Source organism: Hyperolius riggenbachi, chromosome 3 (genome assembly GCF_040937935.1).
Source record: "Hyperolius riggenbachi isolate aHypRig1 chromosome 3, aHypRig1.pri, whole genome shotgun sequence".
NCBI lineage: Eukaryota > Metazoa > Chordata > Amphibia > Anura > Hyperoliidae > Hyperolius > Hyperolius riggenbachi.
Genome location: NC_090648.1, coordinates 163,024,916 through 163,037,259, shown reverse-complemented (window position 1 = coordinate 163,037,259; position 12,344 = coordinate 163,024,916). Strand labels below are relative to the sequence as shown.

At 42.3% G+C, this 12,344-nt stretch overlaps 1 protein-coding gene across 8 annotated transcripts in view; it reads left to right on the top strand.

Moving 5' to 3' along the window:
- NTRK3 (neurotrophic receptor tyrosine kinase 3) overlaps nt 1-12,344 on the top strand; it is a 977,566-nt gene that overhangs the window by 238,024 nt on the left and 727,198 nt on the right. Inside the window, exon 1 of one of the 8 annotated variants that reach the window (XM_068275170.1) lies at nt 11,234-11,306. The exons of the other annotated variants lie outside the window; for them this stretch is intronic. Coding sequence (XP_068131271.1) covers nt 11,269-11,306 — 38 coding nt within the window. The 5' untranslated portion in view covers nt 11,234-11,268. Of the gene's footprint in view, nt 1-11,233; nt 11,307-12,344 lie in introns of those variants that run through there. 8 annotated transcript variants of the gene reach the window in all.

Here is a 12,344-nt window from a genome sequence, read left to right as displayed (position 1 = left end):
GAAGGGCCAATGAACATTTGAATATCTTTAGAAAAATTGATACTTACCCAGGGCCTCCTCCAACCCCATAAGCACATGTGAGCCCCACACCTTTCCCCCCGGTCTGCCATTCAGCTGCGACCAGCCCCGGTAACTTGCTCAGGTATACCTCTAGAGGTATATATACACCTGTCACCTCTGGTTCACTTTAAAGGAAATGTCCAGGATGAATAAAAAGTAAAAATCTACTTACCTGGGGCTTCCTCCAGCCCCTGGCAGCTGTCCTGTGCCCTCGCTGCAGCTCCACTCCCCGCTGATGGCCAGAAATCCCCTCCGCTACAAGAGGCCTACTTGCGTTTCAGCATGTGGCTCATGTGGTTGCACTCACATCATCTGGGCTGTACTGTGCAGTGAGCCGCATGGTGAAGCGCAGGCAGATGCTGACCTGGCGAGGTTGGCATCTGCACCGAAGGGTCCCCGGAGCCACCTGAGCTGTGGCGAGGGCACAGGACGGCTGCCAGGGGCTGGTGGAAGCCCCAGGTAAGTAGATTTTTACTTTTTATTTATCCTGGACCTTCCCTTTAAGTTTCAAATTTACCACTACTGATCCCTGCAAACCATACAGGAAACCTCACAAGCAGTATTCAGAGAGAAGAGCAGAAGCCACACAAAGGCAAAAGAAAGAACTGGTTTCAGAGTTAAGAGCTCTAGTAAATAAATTACTCCCTGATTTCTGTAACACAATCAAGACTCACTGTAGCATGACTTATACTGGGTTTTGTATCAAGTGGCATTGAATTTGACTTGCCATATGTCAAGTGGGAGCAATTGTACAGTGCTGCAAGTGTTTGCAATTATTCTCGGTGCCTGTAATTCATATAGGTATTTCAGCTGTTTGAAAGGTAAAGGTATAGTGCAGGAGAGTGGCAGTTCTCCCATTTGCACTAGAATGTTTAAACTGTCAGCCGTGTACTACAACTGTTTTGCTGCCCAATGCCAATTTCTAGAGTGATGCCCTTTCATGGCTCAGTGTTGTAAGATATTAATAAATAATTACAATAGTTTAACCAAGGAACAGAAACTGCATGGATAGGTGGCATCAACGATATGAAATCGGTAGTTCTTGACTTGCTGATTCTTGCAAGTGATATGACTGAGTCCATTGTTATGGTCAATACTGGCTTAAAAAGTTCTTCTGCCCTTCTTTCTGCTTAACTCCTCAACTGGCTATATTGAACGTAGGGATAGAGATTACCCCTTTGACTCATAGACTAACCATCTTCCATATATTAGCAGCTGCTAGACATCTGATCTGCCAACATTGGAAAAGTGAAGATACCCCTCCTATGTCATACATCACTAACCTAACTACACAAAATTTAAAACTGGAAAAGCTACTATGGTCCAGGTATAAGCCCTTAGAGCAGAGAATCATCATGGAAAGTATGGCCCACACATAAACTCCAGAACAGCTATTACTTAGTAAACTAACCTACCTCCACAAGTGGAGACCCTGAGACTTCCTGTGTATATCCCTGTTTGTATCATGGTTTCTGTTCTTTTTTGTTGTTGTTCTCTCTACCCATGTTTCTAGAGTAGACGCTCCAGTAGAAATATATATCTCTCATGACAACTGTTACCATTAAGCAAACGTAGCTTGGCTCTGCCAAAAGGAACTCTCTCACCATACAGTTGTCAATAAGAACTGTTGTTAATAAGTTATGCTCAACACTATGATGTTAAATTGTATGCTCTCTGTTTTCAAGTTTCTCAAACCTTGTACGCTGTCATTATATAGCATTGTAAACACTTATTCTTCAATAAAAATTTACAGTTAAAAAAAAAAAAAGTTCTTCTGTACATGATAAAAATAAGACAAAGAAGCACTTGTTAAAACATGCTGATCTTCCAACATCTTCTATATGGAGAAAAGAAAACAAGACTATTCCTGCGTGCACAACACATTCAACTGTCCAAACGATGTCCGAACAGTGTAGCAATACCGCTGAAGACAGCGGTGTGACAATGATTCAACAAGTTCAAAATAAGGTAAAATACTCACAGGCTTACTCTCTATAACCTGTTAAGGATGACGGTAGTTGAGATCTACGCCCTGTGTTGATGCTGGTGTGGCTGCCAGGACGTAGATTTCAGCTCACTGCTGCTGCCCCGTGTTCCCTTCGCTCTCATCGCTCTTGCCGATCACGTTGCTCTCTTCTCGCCGCAGCTCATTCGTCCTGCCATCTATATGACAGCAGAGCCCTGTGAGCAGGTCAGAATCCGATTTCATTGGCTCCTGACCCTTTCTATCAATGTAAGCAACTCCCATTGACTTACATTGATCACATGGTCAGGAGCCAATGAAAGCGGCTCCAGACAGGCTCTCAGAACTCTGCCATTATCCTGGCATGGTGGATGGTAGTTGCGGCGGGTATGTGTGACGATTCATCGGTATTCCGTCATTTAGCGGTCTCTGGTCCTTAAGGGGGCAGAGACCGCTGGTACTTTAGTGGTTAAGTTAACAAGAAAACATTTGCTGGCTTAATGGAGTGATCTCAGGAACATATCTTATTATGTAAACATTGGTTTAACCACTTTTAAGCTAAGGAACACTCTTTCCAGTGTTAAGTCCCACCCAATTATTTACGGAGCAGGAAAAAATGGCGCACACAGCAACAGAAACTTTCTGGCGCACCATTAAAAAGCATGGTAAACATAATTTACCGTTTTGAAGTGCAACATTGTGGCGCACAGCCTCTATTTAAGTGCAGGGGGAAATTATAGTGCAGGGCACTTCAAAACGGTAAATTACGTTTATGGTGCTTTTCAATGGTGCACCAGAAAATATCTATTTTTCCTGTTCCAGGAGCTGTGGGCATGGACTGTGCTCCCCTCCTACCTGCAGACTGCCTCCTCCACAGCGCTGTGTGCGGTGCTTACACTCCCGCTGGATGCTCCTCTGGTCTGGGTGGCAGAGGGCGCTGGGAAGGCGTTCTCCTCCGGAGCCCGGTGTACTGGACCTCCAGCGGCGTGTTACTAATCCTCTTCTGTGCAGTTCTGCTGCACTTCTCCAGCCACGGCTTCCCAAATCCCCAGCGCTCTGTGCAGTATCTAACCTGCACTCCTCTCATGTGTGCCAGAAGCCGAAGCCCAGTGCTGTGCGGCAGCGGTGAGTGATGGGACAATTGTGTGCTGTGGGAATGCTGCCTGGCCCCCCTGTCTGCGCTCATCTCCCACCATGTCCCATCAAAATCGGACTCTCCCAGCAGCTACATTGTGTCCACTGGCCCAGCAATTAAATAACATTTTAAATTACGATAAATCATTAAAACACTATTTATCATTTTGATGTATTCCCCATCAAAATGATAAATAGCGTTTTTAATGATTTATCGGCGGCTCAGTGCGCCATTTTTTCCCCGCTCCATTTTTCACTGTATCCATTATTTAACATGCAAAAGCCTGTGTGGCCAGTAATTGCTTGGCACTACGACTGGTAATCAAGATATAAAGCAGGAAAGGTTGGGATTAAAGGGAACCAGAGATGAACGTTTCACACAAAATAAACAATTAGTCGATAGCTTGTAAAGAATAAATGCTCTACCTGATAATTTCGCCGCTCTGGTGTGCCTTCTTTAGTGTTTTTTATCCATTATTGCTGCAGGAAAAATCAAATATGGCCGCTGGCTCATATCCCTTCTGCTTCCGGGTTATGAGTTGTTCTGGATGTGCTGTCTAGGCTGTATAAGACTAGGCTGCTATCTAGGCTATATGAGAAAGGCTGCTGCAGCCTTTCATCTCTGTGCTTTCATTTTGGTATGATGTGCAGCTGCCTATAGGAAGTGTCTCTCATAGGAATGAAACTGCAGTCATCATCAGTATCTATGCAGAGTGCACACAGATCATATTGCAGGCAGCCACACTTGTCTGTTTCAGAGCTTCTCTCTCAGCAGAAGCAGCCCCTCCCATGTCATCACAGCTCTCAGTATGCAAAGCAGGAAATCTAAGCCAGGATGTGGCAGGCTTGGGCCTGAAAATACTTCACAGAAGAGTGACTCAGCTATAATGATTCCAGGTCAAACCTAGACTGAGCCAGTCGGGGATTATTATCACAGCTGCTAATAGACTAATTAAGCAGATAAGAATGGAACTAAAAGCAGGGTAGGTGTTTACTGTCATATTCCCACTGATAAATGTAATAAAATACATGAGGGTGCTTTGTCTCTGGTTCTCTTTAAGTTCTATGTCTGGAAACTGCAGCACGATATTCAAATGTGGCATCATGGTATCCCCAAATGTTCAACACATAAATGACTGTTATAACAGGTCTATACAGTCACCATATGCTGTCAATACTGGTATAGCAAAATATAGCAAGTTAAAGTTGGAATAGGTTTACTTTACAAAACAAAATAATGAGAAAAACATCAACAATTGTAGAGGAAATTACCACTTTATGAAGTTATAAAATCCTCTTTCGGGGGGTAAAAACCTAATCTTACTCTTATGAAATTGCACCTCTCGAGGATGTAGATCATAAGTGCATGTTATCTATGTATGGGCAAAATAGTATCATTATGAGCCCATCAATGTTTATATAGCTTGAGAAACCTCTGCATATTTCAGCAGTTCAAGTCAACAGCCCAGCTTTTTCTGCAGAAAGAAATCCCCTGTTGTTACTTTAAATAGCCTCCAATTGGAATACTATTATAGGAGGCAGCGGGTGGCTAATCTGAGCAATCACGAAGTTACAAGAGCTCAGGGTAATTTCATCATCTCAAACATTCAAAGTTTAGGGAGAATTTTTACTTTAATTGTATTTTGGAAGTCCACTGGGGGAGAACACGATGGAGACAAAATGGCATCTTTATTGTAGGCATACCTCAAGAACAGTCATGTGGAGATTCTGTTTGTACTGAAACGTTTACAGCTTGTGGGTTTTTGTTCTTGAGGAGAATTTCAGGAGAATTACTAAATTGGAGCTATATTGTTGGCACTACAAATATTTTCAGTTCAAACGTGGAAAGACAGAGAAGAAAATGGTCCATATGCTGTACTTATAAGTAGCAAGTGTTGCATGCATCACCTGAGTCACAGCAAGCTAGGGATGAGTGAAATTGTTGCACACTTCCTTCCACGGTGCTTTCTGCAAGATAACCCCTGATGGCACCATAACGGTGACACCTAGGTCAGATTGGAGAGTGGACAAGCTTATACCTTATCCATTTGCAGAATGAAAGCTTTGTTATGTGACACAGAGCACTATGTAAGGGCATGATTATTTGAGGCTGTTTCATGCATATGGACAAGGGCGTAACTACAAATCATTGGGCCCCCTAGCAAAACTTTGACGTCTCCTCTCCAATTTTCACACCGTTTCCCTTGTCTACCCCTGGTGACCTTCACAGCCTGGGGGCCATCTTCACACTATGGTAAGTATGGCCCCAAAACCACCTGATCTGAAGGAGTGTCCCCTTTATTGGAGGGAGTGAAGTAGTATTCAGGGCCCCCTTACAGCTCTGGGCCCCCCTATGGTTGCAGGGGGTTGCTCCCCTCTAGTTAGACCCCTGCATATTGGTCCTGTTTGCAGTGACCTGCAATGTAAGCGATTTGAACTCAACTTTAAGATTGGTGAAAGAAAATAAAAGCTTTGGGATATTTTACAAATCTCATACTACGTGCCATTGTCCTTGTAATTGTGGTGGCAGACACCTGTGAGTCTGTCTTTCTCGGGGTGACTACAGGTGACTAAAGGTTTTGCAAAGTGCTGAGAAATTTCTAGATTCCATATTTAGTTATCACTGTTTTTACTTTGCTTGAATACATTTGTCCAGCAAACTGTTATGCATTCTGTAACCAACAAATAAACTGAACGTCTCTTGCCATGCTGCACCAGAGCAGAGAAGATCTGTACAGTTTGATCCTGAAATTGTATGCATGTGGATAAGTTGGACGTGCAATGAATATCATATAGTGTGGATAGGCTGCATATTACCTTTCTGTTTAAGTCTTTGTTCTCAGTAGGCTGAAATGGCAGCGTACTTGTTTAGTACAGATAAAGTGCTCCGGACATGTCACTGCATTCACAGCACTTGAGAGTGGATGCATGCCATTCTATGGGATGGTTGGCAATGTGTTTTCTGTCCAAGCTGGAAACTGTTGACAAATCCAAGTATGGTGGAGATGGCCACATTTTGAATATAAGTCCAGGATTTCCGATAGGAAAGTATGGGTCCATTCTGCATGTCTGCTGGTCTGGAACACAGCCTGGCAGTAGACTAAAGCTAAATACTCACATGTGAGAATTTTCACCCATTAGGGATCGGGAGACAATCCCTCAGGCGACAATTCGGGGATTGATGCTGTACAGACACATCCCTAGCCTTGAGGCTAATAGTGTGTTCTGGAGCTATGGAGGGGGGCGGAGGGACGGCAATCGGTATACAACGGATCGGCTTCAATCGGTCAGGGGGTTGAAAATAGCATTGCGATCGGTAATGGTTGGCCTTCAGGGGTCATCAAAGATCCGACAGGATTGATACTTAGAGACCCCCGATACCCGAGCAATATCGATTGTTGGCCACAGTGCGCACATAGGGATCTTTGTGGGAGGAGCTGCTTTTAAGAAATCTCCACTGTCAGCTGAAATGGTTGCTAATGACCGTTTCAGCTGACAGTGGAGTTTTCCTCAAAGCAGCTCCTCCCACAAAGGTATAATGAAGATGGTACATCATAACAGTTGGACTTCCCATTACATTTTTATTTATTTCTTTATTTTAAGTATTTATATAGCACCTACAGATTACACTGTGCTGTACAGAGTATATTGTCTTGTCACTAATTGTCCCTCAGAGGGGCTCACAATCTAGTCCCTACCATAGCCATATGTATGTATCTTGTAGTGCATGTAACATAGTCTGGGGCCGATTTTAGGGGGGAGTCAATTAACGTATCTGTATGTTTTGGCATGTGTGAGGAAACCAGAGTGCCCGGAGGAAACCCATGCATACACGGGGAGAACATACAAACTCGTTACAGATAGTTCCCTGGCTGGGAAACCATAAAAGAAACCATGAAACAACTATTTGACTTTTAATTTCAATGGTTGTAATTCTGGAACTGGGAAATCTGGAGGATATTCGTCATTCACAATAGGTTCACTTTCTCAGCAATTGCTTCAATTCTTTAAAGCAAATCAGACAGCAGTTGTCATTTTTGTTCATATCATTTCATATAATAAGCATTCATGTACTAAAAAACATAATTTCTTTTCAGGAGCTCTGGTTTGTGTCCCACTAAGGTTATGTCCCTTCCAAGACTGCACACCTCATTTGTGTCGCAAGTCAATTATTCTACCAGTATGCTCTTTGGATAGCAATGCATATAAACACAGCAGCAATACACAGGTCTACCCAGTTAAAACTGTGGACCAGAGTGTTATAGCATGCCCCAGGGCTAAGAGACAGCAGTGATATGCAGTTTACCACAGCATGTGGTGTGTCTTTTAAATCACCTTCTCTTCCCTGCTGCTTCATTGACAATAGTCACAGAACGTATTGTGTGTGACAAGCAAGTATGTACAGTGACATGCTTACAGCAAATACACAAGAAACATTCTGTAAATATTTGGATCATAAAGAATGGAATGTGTCGATTGAGCTGCATATGCCATTATTTTGCTTTAGTAGGAGAATACATGAAGAAAGTTTATTTATATGGGTAGAGACCATCGGTACACCCAGGGCCAGATTTCTAAAAACGGCTGCAAAGGCCTGGGCCTTGGGCAGCTGCTGCCCAATGGGGCATCTGGACATGGAAGTGAGGTAGTTTTTTAGGGAACAGAAGACTGAAAATGGAAAATGCAGGCTGCAAATGGAGTACAACGCATGAAGTAAGGGAGCTGATGTCCAAGGGTGTTGTATAGCAAAGAGAAGAGCTTTTATACATGGAATAGGGGGCTGCATAAGGAATGGGAGGGGGGCTGCGGTACATTAAAGCAGAGGAACAAGAAAGTTAGCCTAGGAGCAGAAACAGTATAAATTGGGTACACCTATTAATGTTGCTAAAAATAAAAATAGTAATCAGGTAGTAAGGGTGCATGTAAAAGGGCTTTTACCACCTTTTTTGTTCACGTCCCTTATGTAGCACCCCATGATTTGGCTTCTCCCAGTGTGTTCCTGCACATAGACTTAACAATCCTATCAGCAAGTATGGAAAGCAATCTGTAACTGCTGGACTGCACATTTCTGCACCAATTTAGAGGGTGGGGGTGTGGTCACATGGGGGAAGGGAGGACTGGGAACATTTGTGTTTTGTAAGTATGTAAATCACAAGTTTAGCTGTTGCACAAATGGCTAACAGGCAGTAATCAATACTGGGGCATAAGATTGGCCCCTGTGGATTTTACATAACATTTACCAAACATGCATTTTTCCTGTCTCACAGGACATTAGAATTGCCTGACTGGTTGCCACCAGTTGCGGACAGACTGTGTACCTAAATTTCAAAATTTTGCCACACACTACTGTACAGGACTAAGCTGCAAGCAGATACTTTTGTACTACCCGTGTATTCCGGTGTATAAGACGACTGGGCGTATAAGACGACCACATAACTTTTCCAGTTAAAATATAGAGTTTGGGGTATACTCGCCGTATAATATTACCCCTTTTCCAACACACACGAAATAAAAATTTAAAAAAATCATATACTGGTTTTATGTATGGACAGATACTGGTGCTGTACTGTATGTGGTACCCAGTATATAACAGTATATAGGCGATTGACTGGTTGGATTGGTCAACTCTGCCTATGTTCTTCCAGCAGCAGCTGCCCCTAAGCTGCAGTGCCAACTAATTTTTCTTCCCTTCTTCTTTTGCCTGGATTGGTCAACTCTCCCTATCCCTAAGTGGATTGGTCAGCTCTACCTTTCTGTTTATCAGAGCGGTATGGAAGAATAGATCACACTGTGCCCATAAAGCACGCCTCTTTCACCCATCTGGCTCACCCTTGTATCCTTTTCACCTCCTTCTCTGCCTCTGAGATCTCGCACAAATGCGCCTGCGCCGCTTCACTACAGTCCTCAGCAGCAAGATCTGAGAGTCGGTAACAGGATAGGGCGTATCACCCGGCATCAAAGACACCCGGCGTATAAGACGACCCCCGACTTTTCAGAAAATTTTCAATGGTTAAAAAGTAGTCTTATATGCCAGAATATACAGTACTTTAGTACAAATGTACTAACATAAAAACAAACTAAGGCCTGGGACCCACTTGCAATTGCAAAATGCTTTAAAAACGATTTTGACACTTAAAGTGGGATACAACTCTGACAAAACATTCAATAAAAATGTCTTTCCCTACTTTGTATTACCAATAGAGTTACCGTATTTGCTTTTGCGCACAAGTATTATTGTCTGTTTACAAATTACAAGTTTCCAAAGAATAGCCTATCTGCTCTGAAGTAGTTACAGAGGCACCAGCAGAATAAAAATTAGTAGTCTATTAAAACTAAATAAAAAATTGGGGGACCGGGGTGGATCCGTCTCTTCAATATATATGACACAACCACCATATATGGTATCCAGAAATTTTTTTCCTTTTTCTTCCCGTCAATCAGTGGCGTAGCTAGAGATTATGAGGCCCCATAGCAAAATGTTTATGAGGCCATCAGAACTAGGCACCCTTGAGCATGGAAATGTAAATTACTCAATGTGTACAATGGGCATTGAGACAAAGTCAGAGGATGGATCAACAAAGTGAACACATCAAGTACCACCTGGGCCCCCTCCTCTCCAGGGCCCCATAGCAGTTGCTATGGCTGCTATGGCTATTGCTACGCCTCTGCCGTCAATCCCCACCTCCCTGGAACACCTTGCTTCCAGTCTACAGTATGTTAGATCCACAGTTCTCTGAAGGGATGCTGTAAGTAGTCTTCCGGAATCTCTAATGGTGGCCATACATGGTACAATAAAAATGTTCGATTATCCAGTTTATTCGATGTAAATGATCGAATCGAATGAAAGTTGAAAATTATTTTTTTATTCCGATCAAGAAATTTGAATAATTATCCCGTTTTTTTTTAGAAAAATCAGTTCGGACATGCTGGAAAAATCTTTATATTCGATCTAACGGAAAAATCGAACTAAATTATCTAATCGAAAAAAAATGAAAAATTGTACCACCTTTAGTTTAACATTTGACACGCAACACTAACTAACTCAAGAGCTACAGAGGAGACATTTAGCATGTACAGTTCACTGGTTCCCCCTTAGCAAAGGTTTAGAAGGAATCTGTGATTTAGAGCTCAAAACAGGAGGACCTCCTACTTCTGTAAAGCTCTGGATGTAAACCATAAGACACATAAATATCTGCCTTTGTAACCAGGCAACTCTGGTTAAAAAAAAAAAAAAAACGCAAGCTGTACGTAAAGGGAATCAACATTATAAGTCATTATAGATAATGAGAGTATCATCTATTGAGGATCACCCACACATTCCAGGTACTGCACGTCTCCCACACAGCCGAGATAAACCTTCCAGACGGAAAGTTCATGTGTACAATAAACGAGCGAGAACACTTTCACGTCTGCATTATAGTCAGTTCAGGTAGGGAAGGGTTTAAATCCAAGACATAAAAAAATATCAATTCATTACCCACCCACTCTTCTCTTAACGAACTGCATATACCGCAGACAAAAACAGAATGCCCCCACACACTGTCAATATAATGTCACTTCATGTTCTTTAAACATTTTTTTTCCAAAGACTTCACATAATTTGTCCTAATTAGAGAGCAGAATGAGTGCCATAAAAAGGAACAGCAGTGCAGCAAAATGGAAGCGGGAGTCGGAGATAATCCAAAAGGCCTCTCGCTTTGTTTCTAATCAGAAACTGATGGAAACATTTGTTTTGCACGCATTTGTACATTTTTTCTCTTCCAAGGACAATCTGTACGATGGCGGCTTGTTTTTCTACTTTCCGTTTACATTTTATCACCTGGATGAAAAAAAAATAGAATAATAATACTCTGTTTTGTTTTGCATATTATGGTGCCCTTGAGAGTTTCTCTGAGGGCAGAAACAAGCAATTTACAGTGCTGCGCACCATTCATTATCACCAGACTGACTGTACATTAATTAGCTGATTCTGGATGTGACAGATAAGGTGACTGTAAATGCCAGTTGAGGTCTTAAAACTCAATTTCTTATCCCACCACAGGCTGAATTATGAATCAGAATAGGAGAGAAGGGGAGGAGCGCTTTCACACATACCATGTCCACTTCTGAAAATGGCACAGTTTATTATTGAAAATAACACAATAACTAGGTGGGCTGCTGTATTTGATTATATTATAATGAAGTGTAGGGTAGCTGTACTAGTATACAAGGTCCAAACACAGATACATGAGCTATTAGCATATTTTTTTTCTGTATTCCGCATCAATGGCACATGCAAAACGCTAAGAGGAAAAATTATTCATCAAATGTATGCAAGTTCCTATAGACGCTTAATGATATGTAAATTCAGTTTTGGCACCAATATGCTGTTGATGAATAATATGTACATGGTGTTCCAGCTCTACAAGTTAACTCTTATATGCAGTAACATAATGGGTGTAAACTTGATATTACCAAAGATGGAGTTATACTTTTTTCACCCCTGGGCAAAGTTTCTAGGGGCTCCCCTTCCAAATGCAGCAGCGCCCCTCCCATTCCATGTGCAGCCCCCTCTTCCATGTGTATTGTCCATGTACAGCAGCACCTCTCTTTTATGCACAACTCCCTTGGACATAAGCTTCCCTTCTCGTGTGTCGCTCCGCATTTGCAGCCTTCTCTTTCATATGTAGTAGCCCCTATTTCAAGTCCAGGTGCCCTCTTGGGCTGCAGCCGCCCAAGGCCTGGGCCTTGGCAGCCTCTCCAGAAATCTGGCCATGGATATTACCCAAATGCTAACTTCCTCCTTTAACTGACCTTATTTTTCTGTTTCTCATAATATGAACTCTAATTTCCCACATTGCATCCAAGAATGTCCCCTCCATAGTCTGCAGCTTCTTGGTGCCTCTTACATTATAGCTAAAGAGAATCTGGCTATGGAGGCTTACATATTTATCTTTTAAACAATGCACATTGCCTGGCTGCCCTGTTTATCATCTGTCTCTAATGCTTTTAGCCATAGACCCTGAGCAAGCATGTAGATCAGGTGCTCTGACTGTAGTCTGACTAGATGAGCCACTTGAAGATGCATAGCTAAGGAGTTCTGGAGTCGGAACCACGGTTTAAAACCCTGACATAATATTCAATAAAAACATTTTTCCTACTTTTTATATGCCATACGGTTATCATATTTGCATTTGTGCATAAGTAT